This window comes from Danio rerio, chromosome 22, assembly GCF_052040795.2.
Source record: "Danio rerio strain M-AB ecotype USA chromosome 22, GRCz13ab, whole genome shotgun sequence".
Classification (NCBI taxonomy): domain Eukaryota; kingdom Metazoa; phylum Chordata; class Actinopteri; order Cypriniformes; family Danionidae; genus Danio; species Danio rerio.
The window spans coordinates 3,462,501-3,486,032 of record NC_141042.1 but is presented as its reverse complement, the minus strand read 5'-3'; the positions used below and the strand labels follow the sequence as shown (position 1 = coordinate 3,486,032).

The window sequence follows — 23,532 nt, the reverse complement described above, 5'->3', positions numbered from 1 at the left end:
ACCATGTTTTACTTAATCAAACGGGAAAAAGGAGAAAGTAATAATAATGTAAAAAAAAAAAAAAAAAAAAAAAAAATATATATATATATATATATATATATATATATATATATATATATATATATATATATATATATATATATATATATATATATAAAAGTTAAAAAAGTTTATTTGATAAATATGAACCTTCAAATTGATTAAACAAAAAGAAAAGATAATACCGAGCTCTCTTGTAGTTTAACAGCATTTTGGACTACAACCCCCATGAGCACTTCGGCCGACTTTTGGCGCGGTTTTACGTTAGCGTCGGCCATTTTCTTTTCACATTTCCGTTTCAAAGGCAGCCAACCAGCAGTCGGACTACAAACACACGCTTTCATTGAGAAAACTCCACAAAACCACGCAAACTTCCTAACGCGCCGCCGGAAAGCCGCTGCAAGTGCGACTCGGAGGCCGCTGCTCAGTGGGACGCGAAGGAGCGTGTGTATTTTTCTCTGAGGTGAAGAAGAGGGTCTGAAGCGATCATAATTATGGCGACCGCAACCCCGAGCCGCGCGTCGGCCGCCCAGACGCCGCTGAGCCCCGCGCGGATCTCCCGCCTGCAAGAGAAAGAGGAGCTGCGGGCGCTCAACGACCGCCTGGCCGTGTACATCGACCGCGTGCGCGCGCTGGAGCTCGAGAACGACCGGCTGCAGTTTAAAGTGTCCGAGAAGGAGGAAGTCACGACCAGAGAGGTGCGTTCCGCTCCTTTGTGTGCGTTTTTATTGATCCATAAATCCACGAACGCCGCCCGCCTTTTGCTTTACAAACTCGGTTTTGGGTTAAATTCACCACTTTGAGCGGGGAATCGCGTTTTTAGCTAAACTATGTTGGTCATTGTAACGTTAATTAAGCCTAAAGGTTGAATTATTGAATAAAAAGTGTTCACTTTTGTGAATGTTACTCCTTTAGCCTTTCATAAACTCGTTTATGCATCAAATCCTCGTTTTTACGCGGGGAATCGCGTTTTAAGGTAAACTATGCTAGTCAATGTAGCATTATTTAATGTTTATGAAACATTGAGGAGGGGGGGTTGTTTGCTTTTTCTTGTGGTCACCCGTCCTGTTTTTATAAACTTGTTTTTACCTAAAATTTGCGCCTTAAAAAGGAAAAAAATCACATATCTATGTAAAGTAAATTGGTAAATTAAAGCGTTTCAATGTTTTTAAAACAAACGTTTGAATTCTTGCCGAATAAAAATCGTTTGTAACGTAAACGTCACCCATCTTTTTTTATACGTTACTTTTTTAAATGTTTGTTATGCTTCAAACCTGCGATTTTGAGCGGGAAATTTCCTTCTACATTAACTCTTTTTATTAATTAAGTGTTTTAAGAAGCATTTGAAAAAAAGCGCGAGGAAGTTTTCGCTCATTCTAGCATGTGCCCTGAAAACAGATTTTGCATACATGTTAATTTATTCACTGCTATGCTATATTATTCCGGATGGCCGTTTAATGGTTTTAATGTTCATACGATGCAAATTGGTTTTGAAATAAAGCTATAGATCACGTGGGCCATACTTTTGAAAACAGGGCAAGAACTTAAGTCAATACTGTTTTCATAAGACTTTTAGTGGTGGCATGTTAAAACTAGCAACTCCTAAAGGAATATGACCCAAAACACACTAGAAATCATTAATGTGATTGTTAAAATGCGATTGTCTGTAATGTTTTAAATTCTATTTGTAGTAGTAGAAACTCTTTCAATTTAATAGTAATTCAGTAAATGCTTTTTTTGCATGACAAATGTATTGCCAAAACGTTTATAAAGTTTACATTAAGAAGAATATGTAGTAGTTAAAATAATTGAATAAAAATACCAATTAAAAGTAATAATACATCAAAATAAACCACATTAACACACATACAAATTATAGTGCACATGAAGTCGGAAATGCCTTCAGGGAGTGTCCTGTGAAAAGTCGCCCATGTGTTTTTCATTTGCTGGATTTATTGCGTTTATCTGCTAGGTTTTTTCACATTTTCTCAGCTGTGCGTTTTTCTGTGTGTATAAATGCGTGTATAAACTTTGTCCAGCGTTGAGCTCGGAGTGTAGAGTTTGTGTAGTTTGTTTGGGCGTTTTCCTCCAAGTTTTGGGAGTGGCCAGAAGCGCTTTTCAAATGCGAGTCTCCACCATCTGCTGTCTTTGTTTTGTACGCTGACCAGGCCTCATTGATCACAAGTGCAGTTTCTACGACAGGACAGTTTCAGATTTATTTGTTGCATGCATGATTCTGTCAGAATATTGACGTGCTCTGCAAAAAGATGATGAATGATGTTGAAAATAATAGTCTTTGTCAAACTGCAGCCCTCATTGATCAAAAGTGCACCAGAGGAAAGTTAAATGCAGTTAAGATCTGCAAAAGCACCTTTAATAGTTCTAATAAAATAGTTTTAATGCAGCTTAAAATTGTGCTCAACTTTTACCACTTATTTTAAACTGAAAACCAAACATGGATATTATCATGCGTTGTTTTTCTTATAAGTCGAAAATACTAAGCTAGCACCTGTCCAAATTTATTGAACGTATTTTACTGTTCATTTAGAGTGTTTAGTTTTTATGTTTCCAATTAAATTTATTTTTCTATTATATGTTGTTTTTGAGTAAAAAATAACAGTAATATTATATATTTTTTAAAATATTTTTTTAAAGATGCATGTTTCTCATTGTATACATACAAAACTAACTGATACACTAATGGTGCATTAATTAATCGCATAATTTAAGTTTACCCTGCACATCTCCAAGCCAAATTGAATGCATGCACTACATGCCAAAGCTGTAAAAACAAATGAGCGCTAAATGTATACGAAATTGGCGCAACATTATAAAATCATTTAAATTTAACATTGAATAACAATGCGAAGCCTCTTGCTTGAATAAAATAGGGGTGTAATATTAGTTTATATGAGTTTCAATGAGGACAGTGTGACTTTTTTTTTTTTTTGCGCACTTATGAAGATAAAGTAAATGTTTTTTATTTTATACATGGCAAAAATATAAGCTGTTTGCTTTGTAATAATCACAAATTAAAACAAAAAAAACAAAACAAAATTGTTCAGGATTCAGAAGCAGGATTTAAAAAAACGCTAAAATCACAGTTTATCCACAAAATATGAATTAATTGTGATTTTCAAGTTTTAAATTGAACTAATATCTTTCAAACTACTAGGTTTTACCCTTTTGTAATCATAGTTTTATTTTAATAAGCATGTTGTTTAATTTTGACAAAATTACATGTTACAATGAATAACAACATAACTATTTAATCCACAGTTTGACATTTAAATTTTCTGTCCAGATAAAGTAAGCTTACTAATGCAGACGCCAGAATGAGATGTCTGCTCTTCATATTAAACTAATTCTATAGACCACTGGTCACCAAACTTGTTCCTGGAGGGCCGGTGTCCTGCAGATTTTAGCTCCAACCTTAATCAAACACACCTGAAAAAGCTAATTAAGGTCTTACTAGGTATACTTGAAACATCCAGGCAGGTGTGTTGAGGCAAGTTGGAGCTAAACCCTGCAGGGACACCGGCCCTCCAGGACAGAGATTGGTGACCCCTGTTGTAGACTAATGAAACTAAATCTATTTATTTGACTTTTTATGTTTTTGATATAACCGCTGCATAGTGTTAGCATCCTGAACGCATCATGATAGGGCTGCACCATATTGGAAAAATCAGACATTGCCATATTTTTGTTTTGCTATGATTAAATATTGTGAAATGAATAAAATTTCACCAGATGAATTAAATATAGCTCCATTTGGAAAGATTTTATTAATTACATTGACTGGGGATGATTGATGATTTTTCTTTGCAGTGCATCTACATACAATATAAGAAATTACAAGCACATAAACATGCACAAATACAATAAAAAATAAATAAATAGCGCATTATGGTTTATTAAGAAATTGAACAATCAAACGTAAAATGACAAGGCATGGGATGATAACCGGTTACAAGGTTTACCGCAGTTTGGAAAAGTCAAGGGTTTTAAAACCACCAAAGTTCTCTGTTATACCATTCCTAAGATATATGTAAGTTTTTTTAATATTATTATTATTATTATATATTTTTTTACATGTTTTTCACAACTATTTTATTGAGTTTTTTAGGGCAACAGTATCTCGATCAGAAAAGGAACCTCTACATCAAAAGCTTCTGTTCCAAAATATTTTTAATGTTTGTTAAAATAAAATATGTGCAATATAATATGTAATATTATTGGGTATTTGAGGTAAAAGTTGCTGTTTTTTTACCCAGACATTTGACAATAACTTATTTGAAAGCAGAAATCCCAATACTGTGATATTTTTTATTCAAGGTTATCATACCGTCAGAATCTCATACCGGCCCATGCCTATGCACGATATTTGGTAAAACTGACATTGACATATTTAGTTTTGCTGTGATTTTAAATTGTGATATGAATATAACTGCACAAGATGAATTAAATATAGCTTTAGTTAGAAGGATTTCATTCATTCAATTGCAGGGATTATGGATTTTGCAATGCTGTGCATCTGCATGATAAATATTATAAATTACAAACATGTTTAAAAATGATAAAAGTTCAGTAAATGGTGCTTTACGGTTTTCTTGGGAGTCTAAAAGTATTGAACTATAGAAATTGAACTATCAAAATTTAAATGACATGGTTATTGTATAAATAATTGCATACAATAATATCTTCATACTTTCATCTTTTATTCAATAATCAAATCCTGCGATGTGACTATTTTGGATAGATCTGTAAAATTAGGCTTTGCAAAATTTACAAATCGCTAGTAGCCTTTCGGGCAGGCACGCTTCAGATTTTGGTAGCCCGAAATAAATTCAAATGGCTTAAATAGAAAGGATATTTACTGAACAAAAACAAAAGTGTTTACTTAAATAAAAAAAATAGAATGGCATTCACTATAGGCTGCATATACTTTTTTTGACAATAACCACATTTGATTTATATATTTATTTGTTAAAGCATTGAAATGGCCTATATTTTTCCTCCTATTAAGATAGTCCAATGGGCAGAGTAGATCAATTTTTGTTAGCCGACTGGAAAACATAATAGCCCCTGGACACCAGGCTAGCAGTTTTGCGAGCGCTGCATTGAGATATTGATATAATGTTCAGCCCTACTGCATGATCTTCAGTTTGCTGCAGTTTCTCCAGGATCTGTCATGTTTGTCATCATGCTAATCTGTCTGTCTGTGTGTGTGTGTGTTTGTGTGTGTTTAAGGTGTCTGGGATCAAGTCTCTATATGAGGCTGAACTGGCCGATGCTCGCCGTGTGCTGGACGAAACGGCTCGAGAGCGCGCTAAACTTCAGATCGAGCTGGGAAAAGTCAACTCTGAGCTTGAGGAGGTCACGCGCAAGTGAGCATCGCACAATAATACATCATTTTAGCCAGTCATGTGACTCAGAAATCGCCTGTTGGCTTTATTATCCCAGTCTTTTAATTACCCATAAGGCTTTAAGTCACTGGTGGTCTTTCCACTTAAGTCGGGCTTACTTAACCTGACTTTAAATCCCACCCCATCTGCTGCTGCCGCGGATAAAGCGGTCGTAGCGAAATCCTGCTCAGGTTTAACTTGTTGCAGTTTGCATCACATCTCGTTGCTAATCAACACACAAACAGGAAGTCTGTTGCTAAGCGCTCTGACTGTGGGCGACTGTTTAAACCACATCATCATACAAACCTGAGGTTGGCACACGGATCTGCGCTCAAGGGGATTTTTATTTGAGTTTTGAGCACATCTGAGAGTCTTAAAGAGACAGTACACCTAAAAATTAAAGTGTACTCTGATTTTGTTAAATGAGATAGTCTGAAGAATGTTGAGGGAATAAAAGCAGCCATTTGACATCCATAGTTGTTTGTTTTGATCACGACTGAGAGTCTTAAAGGGACAGTACACCTAAACAATAAAATGTGCTGTTTTTGTTGATATTTTGTATGAATAATGTTGGGGAAAAAGCAACCATTGACATACATGGTAGTTTTTATTTTAAGAAACAGTGCATCTAAAAATTAATTTACTGTTTATGTTAAATAGGATATTTTTAAGAATGTTATGGAAAAGTACCCACGCACCTCCATGGTAGTTGTTAGCACATCTGAGGATCTTAAAGGGACAGTGCACCTAAAATTTTTAAAATATACTAAATTTTTATATTTAAATAAGATAGTTTGTTTTTTTAGCACAACTAAACAATCTTAAAGGGACAGTGCACCTAAAAATGTAAACACGCTCAGTTTTTATTAAGATAATCTGAAGAATTTTGGAAAAAAGCAGCCATGGACCTCTATAGTAGTTTTTTTAGCACAACTGAGAATCTTAAAGGGACAGTGCACCTAAACATTAGAATATACTCATAAATAAAAGCAGCCATTGACATCCATTGTAGGACTTAGGCCTATCACAATAATCCCTATATCGACACAACATATGGACATGACCTCAATCATTTTTGGTGATCGGCCATGCATAAAAACACAATTCTAGCAATATTTTAACTGATTGTGCAACATCTTTATCTCTATTGCAGGTGTCAGTATGGTTAAAACACTATAGTATTTACTATAAATTACTGTAGTATATTTTCAGGAATTTTTGAAACTCCGACATTATTTTCACTTTTGCGTTTTTTTTTTTTAGTAATGTTGTTAAAGGAGGCATCTGTTGTAGATTTTGGGGTCTGTGAAAAACTGTTTTGTTTTTGGTATTAATTAAAGACCATCTCGCGTTTTCTCAAATTTACACCTGAAAACCTGCACAATTAATCGAAAAAAGATCGCGATCTCGAGTCGTCCCCCTAGACGATCTTAATCCAGCATTTCTACGACTCTGCCAATCATATTTTCAAGTTCAGGAGAGAAGGTGGCTGCACGAGTCTGTTCATTGTTTCACACACGTTGCTCAGTGACATGGACACTGTGGACATGGACAGTTGTAAATAATATTCAGTTTGTGGCGCAGAGTGATCGTTTGGGAGCCGCGCGCGAAGTATGAACAAGCACGTAGCAGTCAAAATGAAACCGAAAGTGTGCACTTCATTTAAATGATCATATCGCATTTTAGAGTTATGATTACGGCAAGCATTTGATGTTTTTTCTTTCATAGCGAACCCACAATTGTGCATGAAAATAAAGTTTACAATGTCAGTATAACTACTTTAGCCTATATATTGTTGAATATAATCTGGTAATGGCAAATGTCTGATTTTACCAGTGAATAAAATTGTCCAATATGACAGATTGCAAGCATATATCTCAAACATAATAATTCAACATCAGAATTATTATAAGTAGAATAGAATTATTTATAGAAACCAGTAGACCTACACATATTATTATTGATGTTTTGCCATATGTTTGTTTTTACCATACCTTTATTTTACATCCACAGAATCGTGAGAAAATCGTGGTCTTTATTTTAAGCAAAAAAAATTGAGATTCTCATTTTAGCCAGAATCGTGCAGCTCTACCTGCAATAGTTTACTTTAAATTGTAAACCAAGTCAAATCAATCACAAGAGTGTGTTGTGTTTACTGAGGGCTGCTCCTGAAGGTGTGTTTGTTTGTGTGTGTGTGTGTGTGTTTTGCAGCTATAAGAAGAAGGATGGCGATCTGGCTGCGGCTCTGGTGCGCATTAAGGATCTGGAAGCGCAGTATAATAAGAACGAAGCTGCGCTGAACACGGCGCTGAGCGAGAACGCCTCTCTGAGCGCTGAACTGGCTGATCTCAAGGCTCAACTCGCCAAGGTCAGTCTGTTGGAAAGCCAGCACAATGCTTAAATGTAATCTAGTGTTTTCAAGGTTTGAAATGTGTGTAGATTTAGGATACAGCGCCCGAAACCACTTTCAGAATGGTTTGTCCCTAATACGGCAGCACAGTATATAGTTTCAGCATGGGAATCACAATGTGCGCATTTGCAGTAGTCACATCGCAGGATATGTAGTGTTGAGTCCGTTTTAGGTTTGAGATTTTTGCTAGTCCAAAAATCTAAATTTCAAACTGAGAAACAAGATTATTTCACTTGTTTTAAGTTTAACTTCATTTTAATCTGTTACTTTTGAAAGTAAAAACAAAATACTTATACTTGATTTAAGTATTTATTTGGACTGGAAAAGACAAAATTGAGAAACTAATTTTTTTGCATTATTTAATTTCTGTACTATTAGACTCCGCAGTTTTTAGACTCTAAACGGAGCTATTCAAACCATCTGGTGAAATTGTATTCGTATCGCAATAAATGCATCTCAAGATAATAAAATTTGAATATCAGATTGTTCCAATCTTGTGCTGCCAGACATATAATAATACACTAATGATGCAATTACTACACAATAGGATTTAAAAATATATGATTATTGCTGCTTAATGTAAACTCAAGAGTCTGCACATGTGCTGGTAGCCTAATATAAAGAAAGTTCGTATTTACAAAATATATTTGTGTATATAATATGCATGCGCTGTAAAGTGAATAATAATAAAGCTGTTTAATAATGTTTTAGTTGAATCAAATAAACTTTCTAGTCATGACAACTTGGATCAAAGTGACTTAAAATGTTAAGTTAAACTTTGCATGATTAAAAACAAATAGTTGAAACCTGATTAATTAATACAAATAAGTTAAAGCAACTTAAAGTTTTCTTGACTGTCATAATTTTACAGTGACTGTTGTATAAAATCTTTGTATATATTTAAATATTTATCGATCATATCTAATTATACATAAATGTATTATAAATACTGTACATAATATATGTTTATTTATGTTTGTGTATTTCTACATGAATATACACCATATATTATGTAAATACCAGCTTATCTTTAATACTTATGTAAATTCACACATACATGTGTATATACACACACGATGCATAGCAATTACAGCTTCACAATTGAACAATGCATGAAATTTAAAATGAATATACATTTAAGTGGGAAGATGGCCCATTTGAGATGATAATGACAGTAATTACATTCTGGGTACTGATCAAAGTTTCCAATGTATACTATTAGTGTTGTTAAAAGTGACGCGACTCTGAAACGCTCCAGTGTGTCTGTATCTGTGTTTGCAGTCGGTGAACATCAGTACCAAGCTCAACACTATATACTATACTACAGAATACTTGAACTTATAGCATCTGATATAATGTGGTGAAGCATGTTTATGTAGATGTGCTATTTGGCACACCTGTAAAGTGCTGGAAAAGGTTGAAAATGCACTTGGAAAGTGCTTTAATTTGACTTTGGAAAATATGTTAGAACCCTGATGTGTGTTCATTCAGAGCGGAGCAGCCCGAGCATGATGTACGTGTTTGACGCTTTCACCTATACGTGTCTGTTTACAGGCTGAAGATGCTCATGGAGTGGCGAAGAAGCAGCTGGAGGTGGAGACTCTGATGAGGGTGGACCTGGAGAACCGCTGCCAGAGCCTGACGGAGGAGCTGGAGTTTAGGAAAAGCATGTTTGATGAGGTCAGACGCACAACTAGCTAGAGATGTAAACGGTTACCCATTTTACAATTCAGTTTCCTTATTTATTTTTTTAATGACTGAAGTTGAATTGTACAGTAAATTTTCTTCTATTAGGCTATTGCTGCACATTTCTTTGTGAAATGGAAATATAACAACTAACGCTGGGCAAAAAAAAAAATCCCTTCCAAAAGTTTGTTTTGACATATGTGTGTGTAGCATGTATATTAATTCTGTGTATATATAAATACACACATGCATACATATATTTAAGAATATGTTTGTTTATATTTAGCTATAAAAAGTATGATACAAATTATAAATATGCAATTTTTTTTCTAGTTTGTGACGTATACATAATATTTATAATACAAACATGGTCAAAAACATTAGAGATTAATCTGTGCCCAGCACTAAACGAAACAAATATTTATTAAAACAAACCCCAAATTAAGTTTGCTATTAAAATGAGGCAAACAACAAATTTTTAGATTTTTTTAAAATTGATTTTTCAGTTTTTCAAATGAGAGAGCAACAATAAAAGGCTTTTTTTATTTAATTTTTTTAAATGATGCTTTTGCGCCTGCTGTTTTGCGCGTTGGTGTGCACAATCACATTGATGCCCTTTAAATAGTCACGAGGCGTTAAACATTGACGGAAAACGTGAGCAAAAAACATCTCAGTGTGCACGGGCCTATAGCAAGGGAAGGTTTGAAAACTTTAAATCAAGAATAAGGGGGGCGTGATCTGAAATGATAATACTTTGGTTTGCACAGTAAAAAACCTCAGAGATCAGAGCATTGTCCAAAACAAAGTTGTCAATTCGAGAAAAAGAATGATGAACGTTTGAAAAAAAGCAGTATTCTCTTTTTGGCGGATTCAGAAAACGCCAAATATCAGAGAGACCATTATCAGAAGAAAAACTGTTCAAGTATTTAGAAGATCTTCTGGGAGCATAATTTAGAAGAAGAGCGGTCTAAGAATGCCTCCAAACAGCAATTGAAATCACTCTCAAGAATAAGAGAATGCGAACTAAGATCTGGAAGGAGTGAAAGAGCATGTTTAAAAAAAAAAATTTATTTCAACAATTTGGGGCATAAAAGTTTGCTAGAATTAAATTCTTTTTACATGAAGTGCCTGTAACAATAATGTAACGTCCGTTTTTATCTGCAGTGATGTTGTTTGGGGTGAAAGGCACGTTCTTGTCAATCAAAATTGCCACACCTCTCGCCTTAGCTTGAAATGATGAATGAAAAAACTGCCCATTCCACTTCTGATTATGGCAAGAATGATCTCTAATATGCAAATTAGTCTCCTGAAAAAAAAGCAATCTCTGCTTTGTGCTGTCGACGATCTGCAAGAATTTTATTTCTCATCACTATGGTATTTAGGCCCTTGACGTACCAGCTCATTAATCTCAACTCCCTACCCATAATTACAAAAAATAAAAGGCTGTAGATGAAATGTAGAAATAAAGAAAAGAAAAAAAAAGGAAAATAAAAAATAAATGAAAACTGAAGACCCACATATGAACACTCAGTGTAGAAAAAGCTACATATAAAAAGATCATGATCATGGCACCATCCCGTAATGAACTCCAACCCTCCCACTAGATCAACTCAACCCCCTAGAAACGTTGTTATTAACATGAAACGACGTTCCTTACCTCTCCTTACCTTATATAAACTCAGCCCTGTATTTCCGTCCGCCGTAAAGAACATGGCATTGTATATTATCAAAACAGTGGCATAACCTATCCACCTTATAAAATGCCAGCAGGTAAATATATTTAAAGGCATATAACATTAATGTTCTCTACGAGGCATTACAGTGAGATCTTAAAGTCGTAATTCTGTCTTGCCGGGAAGAGGGATGGTTTGAAACCCTGATTGTACAGTTCTGCCATAACTCCACGGTATTGTGCGCGTTGCTCCACAACCTCAGGGCTGTAGTCATCGCAGATAGCAATTGGCTTGTCCTGATATTGTAGAGAGCCCTTCGTTTCCGAGCCTTTTGCATCACGGCCTCCTTAATCTGATAGCGGTGAAAGCAAACTATCACAGCTCTTGGTTTTCCTCCTTGCTGCGGTTTAGCTACAAGAGTGCGGTGCGCTCTGTCGCTCTCCGGGGGAGACGGTAGGGTTCGCTCGCTCATAACATCCACCAGGAACTGCGTGGAAAAACACAGATGGTAGAGGGCCCTCGACGGATTCTGGCACTTCGATAATTCTGATGTTATTGCGCCGACTTCGACCCTCATAGTCTGACGTTTTAGCTTAGCATAGCTCTCGGTTAGCTCAGAGCAGGCTGTTCTGAACTGTAACTGAGTCCAGTCTCGTTTCCAAAGATATCAAGGCTGCTTTAAACTCGGTCTACATGTTCTTCCAGAAGGCTTGTTTGGGCCGCCATGTTAAACTCCGCGGGCGCTGCAGTTCCATCGTCTTTAGGAGGGTCTTTTTTCCCACTTTTGCTGGACTTCGATGCCATTTTTAGTCTTTTTACGCTTAAAACATGTTCACAGTCGAGCACTAAGAAATAAATAAATATTGGTGAGGATTAGAGGATTGAAGGAAAAGAAAATGAATCGCAGACGTGACTACTCCACGCCCGCAACCACGCAAACAACAAATTTTAATCATGATCTAAACTAGAATGCAGCATGAGCCATGAAGCATGTACGGAGTGCTCTGACATTCGTTTAGCAGGTGACACTCGCTAAAGGGAATGGTTTGGATTTACAGCTCCACTAGAGGTAAACTGAGTTGTAGCATTAATGAATCCATTCAGCTGATCTCAGTGTCTGGAGTGAGCACATTTAGCTTAGCATAGCATAGTTCATTGAATCGGATTAGACCATTAGCATCTCACTCAAGAATGACCAGAGCTTTGATCAATTTTCCTATTTAAAGCTGGACTCTTCTGTAGCTACATTTGTGTACTAATAACAACAACAGACAAAGTTTTTCAATTAATTATACAAGGCTTTTAGACTTGTTAGAATTATTAAAATCTTTTATTAATTATGAGAATACATTTTATTTTTAATGCACGTTATATTCATACAGAATCCCAAAGTGCTTCAAGTAATAGCAAACAACTGCTAAAGTATTACAAGTGTGATCAGTAAATGTTTTTGTTTTATGAAATGAGCTGACTTGAATTAGTTTATCCTACATTAATATTTAAATAGTGTACTTTAATGTTTGTTTGTCTGATGAAATGTTTTTTTTTTAGTAATTATTTATTTAATGGTTTTTATTTATTACTCAGTGGATATGTTGGTGGCTGTTTTGTCCCATTGACTTCCATTATAAAGATATTAATTGATTGCAAAGCCATGACGGCATTTATTCATGCGTTCTTGATTGTTGGTTTTTCCTGTTAGGAAGAGGTAATATATATATTTTTTTACTGTTGATCTGCCATCTATATTGAGTATAGTGTGTGAGACCTTTGTGCATTTATCTTGATATGTCTAAGAAACTCAAAATAAGCAGCTCAGCTCTGCTAAGTGTATTTTTGCACACACACTTACTCACTATAATTAACAGTTTTACTCCACTGAACTCTATATAAAAGACAGAAACTCTTTTGCACAGACCTATCTAAAGGGTTAATGCCAACTGATGATCAACAGTAGAAATGAAAAGCTTTACCTCTTTCCAATAGAGAACCAACAACAATCACGAATGCATGATGCTGTCATGGCTTTTCAATCTAAAAACTGTTATCATAATGGGGTAAAAACAGGCCCCAACATAACCAAAGGATAGTCCGTTTGAACAATACAAGAGTTAATCGAATAAAAGATACATGATGCATGTGAAAGATGATCCATGTGTGTTTGTGCAGGAGGTGCGCGAGACGCGGCGGCGTCATGAGAAGCGTATGGTGGAGGTGGACTCCGGCATGCAGCAGGACTATGAGTTCAAGCTGTCGCAGGCGCTGCAGGATCTGCGCAAACAACACGAGGAGCAGGTGCAGATCTACAAGGAGGAGCTCCAGCACACCTTCAAGGCCAAGGTCAGCAGCACAATTGACAAATATTTCTTCTGCTAATGAAGTAAGGGACGAAATGGTAACAATGAAATGTCTGCAGTATAAATAGAAATCTGCAATAATAATTGTACATTTTATATAGAAATAAATGATTTAGAAAAATAATATTTGTTACAAATACATATTAGACCAAACAAAGTTGGCTTATCAAATATAAAAATTATTAATGAAATCAATGAATTGTCCACAACTTTAATTATACACACACAAACACACACACACACCTCTCTCATGTCATATAAAAAATATGGTATGAAACAAGAAATGGCCTACAATTTAAATTATTTAAATAAGTCCACAATAATAATGCATTTTATATACAAATATGATAATATCTGAGATATATTAGACAAAATATGGAATTTGAAATGGTTAACACTATCATTAGTTTCTATTTCACCGAATGTATTTTATAATTTATTACTGTGACGGGGTACTATGCCTCTGTCAACGGAGTAAATTTAAAGTTCTACTGGCGGACAAATATGGACATTGATTCCGGTCAGAGAATCAGGCAACAAAGAAGGAATCCTCTTCAAAACTTCTTTAATAACAATTATTAAGCAGTCAGTGCCATCAAACTTTCAAGTATGTTGTGTTATTTGGTGCATGAACGCACAACATGTCGGAAGAAAAGGAGCGCATTGGGATCTGCCCCGGCATCCGAGTATGGGAAGTTGCACCGCTAATAACAGTCCGTGTGAAACTCGCTGGATAATTTCGGTTCCTAGTGGGCTTTCTGAAAATTACATTATTGTGCAATTAACTAATCCCGCATGGAGTCTGCGTTTGCAGAAATCTATGAATGTTAGACCCCATCATTGAATGTTTATTTACCCATGTAAATCTGTGGAAAGTATTCATTCAGTTTTTAGATTAATTTCAGTATTATTATTAACTAATATGCCTATAATGTTTATATATATATATATATATATATATATATATATATATATATATATATATATATATATATATATATATATATATATATATATATATATATGTATTATATTATATATATTATTTTTAAACTATATACAGTTTGTAAAGTAATATTTTCGGTCTTAGTAGATATCGTAGGACGTAAGATATCACAAATATTTAGATGTCTTTGACAATTCAAACATGAGCAAACAACCCCCCCCCCCATTCCTTCATTTACATTAGAAACATTTCTCAACTCGCACAGAATGGTCATTTCAAATTCTGAATGTTCTAAATCAACCCAAGTGACTTGATCTATCGTGTTTGATATCATTTCATCATATCATTATCATATCTCAGTGCGACTGGCACAGTGGTCTCATTCCTTCAGAAATAGACATAATCGAAACAATAGATGTATAACTTCAGGTATCTTTTGAACCACTGCCAAGGGTGTGCCTTTCCTATAGGCAGAAACTCTACCACTATATGCAAATGCATTTTGTTATTCACACACCCCTTTCCTGGAGGGCATTCTTGGATTTACTACTAAGACAGTATAGTGATTACTCAAAGTTACTAATAGTTTAAGTGTGACTGGTGTGCTTAATTCTATAGTAATGATCATTATATGACTAAATGGCTCTGTTTGATTTAGGAGATAGCAGCTTTATGGGGACTGCATTAAAAATATCCTAATCTGAGTAAGTAGGGTTCTGCCTTTTTAGGATAGCGGTCAATCGCCACTGTTTAGTGACCAAGACTGACAAGCTTGTGATTAAAGAGATTGTATTCTTGGCCGGTACAAGACTCAGGATGCTATAGGAATCCCAATGAACGAGAATAACATACAATAATGAACCGAAGAGAATATTCAATCATAATCTAAAGTAATGTTAAAGGAAACAAAATAACCTTATCAATGTTTTATAAATGGAGTCAGATAAACGAGGATAAATATATTAATATTCTAAACCACCTCATACTAAATTTAGAGTCAGAAATGAGTTAAAAGTAAATCAACATTGTGCACTGAAAAGACCGAACAGGCATTGCAGTGTTTCCTCTAGGATTTTTCCAGCTGTGGCGGCAGGCCTTTTTTATCTAATTTATTTTTATTTATTTATTTTTTTACACTGATCTACCGACAGCCTGTGGCGTTATTATTTCAATGACAAATGTCGTGAGCACAGTATTAGAAGTTGGGATCGCATTTATATAATAGCCTACGAGCATGCGAATCTCTGTGCTTGCGCGCTGATTTCCTTTGGTCGTGCACAAAACTTCTTTCACGCCACCTCAAATATAAGCCGCTTCAAGAGCACGCAGATCTTCATGTGCGCTCTCAAACAAACGCTGCTGGGTGCGTTTATGTAACGAGTATGTCTCCAGCATTTATTAGATTTGCTAGTAATATTTATGAATGTCTTTAATCGTCCTACAGAGTAGCATTAATGCGTCCTGAAGTAAAGTGAAATGGCTGTGCGTCGTGTTTGCTGGCGTCACGCATCACGCACCTGTCAGTCAGTCAGTCAGCACATAACCTCAAAGGGGTAAAAAATTGACGCACAGCACTACTATGGTTACAGAAAAGTTTGTGCTGTTATAATACACTTACCCTTTAATACGTTTTGGTGCGTTTTTTTTTTTTTTTTTTTTACCCGCTATAAAAAAATAAAACGTTTTTAATGAGAAGCTGTAATGTAGCCGTGGCGGGATGAATTTTGGCGTGGCGCCCCGCCATGGAAGAATGAATGTAGCGGAAACCATGCATTGAACCTTCATCCACCAGTGGACATCGTCATTGGACTAACTGGGTGGACCCTACAGATATATTAAGAGAAACCCTTTGATCTGATTAAACTTGCATCGTAAATAAATAGTTTTTTATTTCTTGTTTTATTTTTAGCTAATATATTCCAGAAATTATTTTGCATAAATCTGCAGATTATTTATTTATTTTTGATCATTCGGTGCAGAAATACCAAGTAAATGACTGCAGATTCCATATTGTGACTTTTGTTAATAATTAAAAGGAATGATTTATTTATTTATTTTTTTGCGCTTCATTGTGCATGTATATTTTGTAAAATGCAAACAAAAATGGCATTATTAGGCTACTGATGAAGCTGCTCATCACCAATAGGCCTGTCCTGATCAATCATTTCTGTTGTATGATAAATTGTGATAGAAATGGCTGCACTGTGTGTTGATTATTGTCATTTTAAAACCTTCATGCCACTTGTGATTATGCAACAGCATGACAACACTGATAGACAAACACTTTAAGGGACAAGAGCTGATTTATGGCCCGTTTCCACTGAGTGGTACTGTACTGTACGTTTCGGTACGCTTTTATGCCCATCTCCACTGTCAAAAGGTACTAAAAAAGCGAACCACTTTTTGGGTACCCTTTCCAAAGGGAACCCAGCACAACAAAAGGGTACAAGGTGGAGCAAGACGTGCAGCTAAACACTATTAGTTAACAGGGATATTTTTAAATAAGGGCTAAATGTCTGCTTTGTGTAGTTTTTCTGTAATCAGTAACATATCAGAGACTGTAAGGGGCTGTATGTGTTCATGTATGTTGCATATAGTCATTTATTTTATATAGTTGCAGACATAACAGTAAGCTATCATTGATCTGCAGTTATAATCCAATCATGTTCATAGAAAGGTTAGTAATGAAAATTTAAACACAAGTTATAATGTGTCTAAAGCTTCTGTTTTGTGAGAAGTGCTTCTCGTATGATATGTGAACGACCTGTACAGCTTTGCTTTGTCAAAGCTGTACAGGTCGTTAATCTCTGAAAAGCTACTCATCGATGAATTTGCTCTTCAGTGTTTGAACTCTCAGTAATGACTTCAAACCACACTGAACTGAGCTAAACTGAACTGAACTTAAACACTAAAAACTGAACTACCCTGATCCAGTTACTATGACCATTTATGTGAAGCTGCTTTGACACAATCTACATTGTAAAAGCGCTATACAAATAAAGCTGAATTGAATTGAATTGAATTGAATTGACATTTCCTCGAGCGAGAATGATGTTGACTAAAAGTTTGTCGCATAGCATGTCCACCAAAAGTGCACCAATGGTGGAGAGACGACCCTGATAAAGGTGACCTGTATCACACCACTCAGTAGAAATGACGCATTATAGTCTGCAGTGTATGTTAAGAAACTAAATGTTCTTATGTTTGACCCCAAGGTGATCATAAGGGCCAATTTTTGGAAATTGAGATTTCTACATCGTCTAAAAGCTGAATAAGTTGAGCTTTTCATTGGTGTGTGATTTGATGGGACTATTTCTGGCTGAGATGATGACCTGAACAGTCATAATATTGGGTTAAAAATGTCAAAATATTTGCTAAAATCTCCTTTTACAGTTTTGCTAGTGTTGTTGCAGTCTGTTTTAATGACGAATACGTTTACCATTTTAAACGATAGCATTTAACTTTTTTTGTTTTTAAATAATTCAGGTTATTTGTTTATTATTTTGATACAGGAAATGCAATAAAAGTTTAGCTTAGATTGAAAGTATGTTATCGGTTATAAAATATTTAGTTTTATATTATAGAAAAACCTAAATTGGTATCAGCAGCTCACACTTACCAAAAAATAAATCAGCTTATAATCATATCAATTATTATCGGCCAAGATTTATTTTCTTTTATTGATGCAAACAAAAAATAAGGTTTTATCACAAAGCAGTTTTCTTTTCAGCCACATGCATATAAAGCTTTTGCCTCAGAATTTTCCCTTAATAGTGACCGGCCTAATCACTATAAACATGCTCTGTGTGCTAACTGACGTGTGTGTTCTTGTGTGTAGCTGGATAATGCCAAGGTGTCTTCTGACCTGAATGATAAAGCGGTGCTGACGGCGCGTGAGGAGCTGCAGGAGGCTCATGTGAGGATCGAGGGTTTGAGTTATCAGCTCAGCGCCCTGCAGAAACAGGTAAAACACACCTGCAGAGCAGAGGAAGCTCATCGTCCAAGTGTCATTAAGTTGCTTTACATTGCTGAAATGTGTTTAGTAGCATTTGAGTTGGACAGATTGAACTGTAAATGTGTATTTTCATCAACTGACATGTTAATATACATGTCTATTATTTCTAAAAATCTGACTGTTACATTTTATAATACTTTAATAAGATATTCAGTGAACTTTTATCTCAAACTGTTTTAGCTAAATATAGATTTCTCGAATATATCTTGTTCGAAAAAGTGTTGAGTTTCTAGGAATTAAATTCCACTCATTCCATCGTGGTTAATGCTGTGGTGAATAACGAGACCTCATTCCTGACATGTTTTCCTCTTCCTCCACCCGCAGGCGTCCGCCGCTGAGGAGCGCATCCGCGAGCTGGAGGGCCTGCTGTCCAGCGACCGGGACAAATACCGCCGCCAGCTGGACGCTAAAGAGCGCGAGATGGCAGAGATGAGGGAGTGCATGCAGCAGCAGCTCAACGAGTACCAGGAGCTGCTGGACGTCAAACTGGCCCTGGACATGGAGATCAACGCCTACAGGAAACTGCTGGAGGGAGAGGAGGACAGGTGAGCCTCAACACCACACTAAACACCTGCGCTCTTCACAAGACATCAACATGTGTTCTAAATGAGGGATTTAGAATGTGCGGAATCTAAAATGGAACACTGGATTCCAAATCAGATGTTGTTCTGCGAAGTAATTTGCATACTTCAATTCGAGTTCATTTGTATTGCTCTTTTCACAATATTAGAGGCCTTAAGACGAAGAACCACGTAAGTCCATATTTTTAAATTTGGAGTTTAATTTTGTAGTTTAATTTTGAATTTAATATGATTTTTTTTTATTATTTGGATTGTGAACATTATTTTATATATAATTTTATCTTACTTGAATATAGACAACAAAAGCTTCTCAATTCTGAGATCATATTTTCTTGTGTCAGTATTAAAAATCAAGTTATTGTGATTTTTGTATCTCTTAAATGTGAAAGAACAGTCCAGGAAGTGTAGAACAGGTGTCACCAACCTTTTAGGGTACTGATTAATGTGAAGGGCTACCAGTTTGATACACACTTGTCAAATAACAAACTTGCTCAATTTACTTTTAATGATGTTATTGTTAATAATTAATGATATTCATCTATGTGAAGACATCATGTTAATGATTTCTAACAGTAGTTGTCAACAATGATTTGTAGGTAGATATCGATATGCAACACTTCGGTTCTATAAATCTCTGCAAGTATTTACATCATCAAGCAGGGCTCGAAATTGAGACCGCACCCAAAACTTTATCTATGCGACCTCTAAATATGTTTGGGAGCATTTGAGGCAGAGAGAATTTTCTGTTTCACCTCAAGATATTTCAATAAAATATAACACAGAACTGCTCATCACGCTCAAAGTTAAACTAAAATGCACAAGTCTTGTTGGTTGCACCCGAGGGATGCACAATGGACCTAATACGCCATTCTTTTAGTTTGATGTTTGTGATGTGAACCAACTGCAGATGCCTTGTCATGTTGTTCTGCTTTTATAACTTATTAGTTTATCACAATAATCACATTTAATTTTGCCAGCGTTCTTCACCACATCAGCTGCTCTTCACGTGAACACAGCTGCTGCGCTGAAGCATCCAGGTTAATCATGAACAACTCGGTGCGCATGCGCTAGTTGCACTATCGCGGTCTGATTATGTTTCAGTCAAGGTTTATATGCATCAAATACATAACATCTGTGCCAAACATTTCAACTGACGAACATATTAACAATAATACAACCGTAAAGCCGAATTAAATGTATGCATTGGCATGTTACAGCCCTAATGAGTATGATTATGTGAAACTCCATATAGATACATATTGCAATGATTTCAGGTACTTAACGATGCACGCACACATATATGCACAATCCTTAAATGCGCTGCTGATTTGGACTCTATAATACCCGTTTTATAACTTTAAACCAGTGGTCACCAAACTTGTTCTTGGAGGGCCGGTGTCCTGCAGATTTTAGCTCTTAATTAAACACACCTGAACAAGCTAATCAAGGTCTTACTAGGTATACTTGAAACATCCAGGCAGGTGTGTTGAGCCAAGATGAAGCTAAACCCTGCAGGGACACCGGCCCTCCAGGACCAGGATTGGCACCCCTACTTTAAACTATCAACAACCACCACTGAGCTATATTCTAGCGATCGTTCGTCCCGCTCCGTGGTGGATTTTGGCATAGTCCATTTCACGTGAGAATGCGGGGGTGAGTGGAAGAAACCAAGTCGCAGGGGAAATATTTTCTACAGAAATAATTTATGATTTCTTATGTGGCCCGGTACTAATTGTTCCACGGACTGGTACCGGTACGCACCCTGGTGGTTGGGGACCACTACTCTAAAGTACTCAACCTTTTAGGTTGAAATGCCATATTGTGTTTTGTAAAATAGCACAATGGATTTAAATGTGAAAAAGTACATACAGCATATATAAACGGAATTAACTGTGGTTATTAGGTGCTAAAAAAGCATACACATGCACCCTGAAAGTGCTTTAAAAGTGCTGGAATTTAAAATTGGGAAATTTTCTGCAAACTTCAGGGAATTACCCCCACAGAATCATTCATTTTTATCATGGAAAAACTAGGGGGTCTGAAAACACAACCACATTTATAACGTATGATATAAGGGTGTCACGATCCTCCAAATCCTCGATTCGATTACATTTTCGATTCTAAAGGCACGATTCGATTTTCGATTATGAATAATTAATTAGTTAATGACCAATTAATTATTTGTAGCCTACCGTTTAAACTACCTGACCTGCATGGTCTTTGTTTTACCCATAAACAAATTATACAGTAAATGAATAAAGGCAAGATACACACATAATTACCACCTGTCAATCACTTTTTTCTGCGGGACTCGTGAATAGGCAGTGATCTGTGTCGTTATAATGGCGTCGGTAAAAAAGACGCACAACCAACAGAAACCAGCCAACAGTATCTGAGGTGTTCGCTAAAATGACAAAGTACAAGTGAGTGAAAGATTGAAGCAGTCCTCTGACTGCCTGGACCTGCTGTCTCGAGCGCATGGCTGTGTGTGCGTCTGTGTCTGTGTGGTCACGTGATGTGCGTTTCCAGCAGTAGAGAGGAAGGAGGGCTGCTCAGAAATGCTACACGCCACTGTGGATGTCAAATCGTTGTCGTTCTAAAATGCCATTTAAAAACAAAGACAGTGTAAACAGGGCCTGAGTGTGTACTTTTCGCGAGCGGATTTGCAACGGGGGCGGGCGGAGGATCGCGATGCCAGTGTTGTCTATCGGACGAACCCTAATACATACATAGCAGAGCTTGCAAAACTGTGTTTTTTTTGTCGACAACACGAACGTTGTCAGCATAACTCACTGGAAATCCAAAATGCTTCCACACCGGCGACTTCATTGAAAGAGGAGAGGGTTTAAGTTCTGTCGACGGGTCTCCTGCGTCTGCAGTTTAACAAGCACTTCAACAAGCCTGTTTTTTCCCGCTTGGCAAGCCAAGCTGACGTGACATGGGGGCGTGGCAGCATCGACGATTCTATTTTTTGATTCGATAATCGAAATGGAGCATAAATTTTGATCGATTTCGATTAAAAATCTAAATCGTGACACCCCTAGTATGATATCTAGGAATCTTCCTCTTGCATCTTTCTGTATCTAAATCTTGCTGGTTTGCTCGGTTTTGAAAAGCGCTCAAACACACCTTAAGATTACTGGTTTTTAAAATGCCTTCAAGCTAAACGCCCTCAAGCGCGTTCATGTACTTATTATTGACTCTCACTCGGTAGACATTCTTCAGATGTGCTTTTTAATCAGCCATGGGAGGAATGTGAACCTGGACGCATTTTAGGCTTTTTTAGCTTTCAACTCGCGCCTGAAAGTGCCGTCTGGTTTATTTACTACACTTTAAAATGACATTCAAGCACATCTGAGGCTGAAAGCGGTATTTGTGAGAGCATTTTTTAATGCACTCAATTGTCACTTAGTTGTCCGAGTTAAAACTAAAGTACGCTGTCGGGTCGGGTTTTGTGCTTGAACACAATTGACATGACTTTTAAAATGCTTGTTTTGTGACCCGTTAAAGCGTTTAGCACACAAGCCACACATTTTTGGGCTATTCCGGAGTGTTTTACACGCACTTTGTGTGCTCTGACAGCTAATTATTATGATTATTCGTCTGCACACACACCTGCAGTCCGTGACTTGCTCAGGAACGCTCCTCTTCACATTTTTTGCGTTTCATACTTGACATACTCCAGGAGGCACAGGTAGGTTGTAGAATGTCAGGGAGGAATGATAATTGCGTTTCCCTACTAGTGCGCGGTTTACCATGAAGTCGCTAACAGACGGCTAGTTCATCTTGGAGATTGAGAGCAGATAGTTGAGATATTTGGAGGACGGATGATAGAGAGGAAATGTAAAATGACAGTGCGGTCGAGGGGTGTGTGATATTGGAGGAAAGAGATGGATCAATGTCTATTATCTTGGTTTTTAGCTGATAACTGTGATAAGCCAGTGTTATTGTACTGAGAGCTGACTGCTGAAGGTTTTGATCTAGTGAGGAGGACCGAGAGTACCAAACTAATTTATCTCATTTATATATTACAAATATTTAAATATGAACATTCTTAGGCTTGGTGAACTCGATCTTGTTACGATTGCATTTTAAATAAGTGATTTATCAAATTAGTTCACATCTAGTTAAATTAGTTCACATGCGAGAATGATTTTAGGTTACCAAACTGATTACATTTGAATTATTTCAATGTTAATTTTGTTTTGATGCATCTCAGGCTCAGAATCATTGTCATTTTTCTCAGGATATGCATTTAATATTAGGACTTTTTGCAGAGATTTCTGTTTGATTCCTTTCAGGGCTTAAGGTTTGTGTAAGCCCCTCCCCTCTATGCTCTGATTGGTCAACTAAAAATGCAAAATTATTAACCTCAATTCTGATATTTGACTAAAAAAAATGGAAAGATCCTTTAGATGAG

The 23,532-nt window shown here is 36.3% G+C and overlaps 1 protein-coding gene and 1 long non-coding RNA gene across 6 annotated transcripts in view; one reads left to right on the top strand and one right to left on the bottom strand.

Annotated features, from left to right (window-relative positions):
- The window catches only part of LOC147831455 (uncharacterized), a 787,032-nt gene that overhangs the window by 479,892 nt on the left and 283,608 nt on the right, over positions 1-23,532 (bottom strand). The window lies entirely within an intron of this gene.
- lmnb2 (lamin B2) overlaps positions 327-23,532 on the top strand; it is a 33,194-nt gene continuing 9,988 nt past the window's right edge. For 4 of the 5 annotated variants that reach the window (XR_015521057.1, XR_015521056.1, XR_015521055.1 and 1 more), the window contains exons 1-7: positions 335-737; positions 5,290-5,426; positions 7,656-7,812; positions 9,409-9,534; positions 13,383-13,553; positions 18,355-18,480; positions 18,856-19,076. Coding sequence is in view for 2 of the 5 variants with exons in the window: in XM_087302362.1 (XP_087158488.1) it covers positions 534-737; positions 5,290-5,426; positions 7,656-7,812; positions 9,409-9,534; positions 13,383-13,553; positions 18,355-18,480; positions 18,856-19,076 (1,142 nt within the window). In the remaining 3 variants the exon portion in view is untranslated. 5 annotated transcript variants of the gene reach the window in all.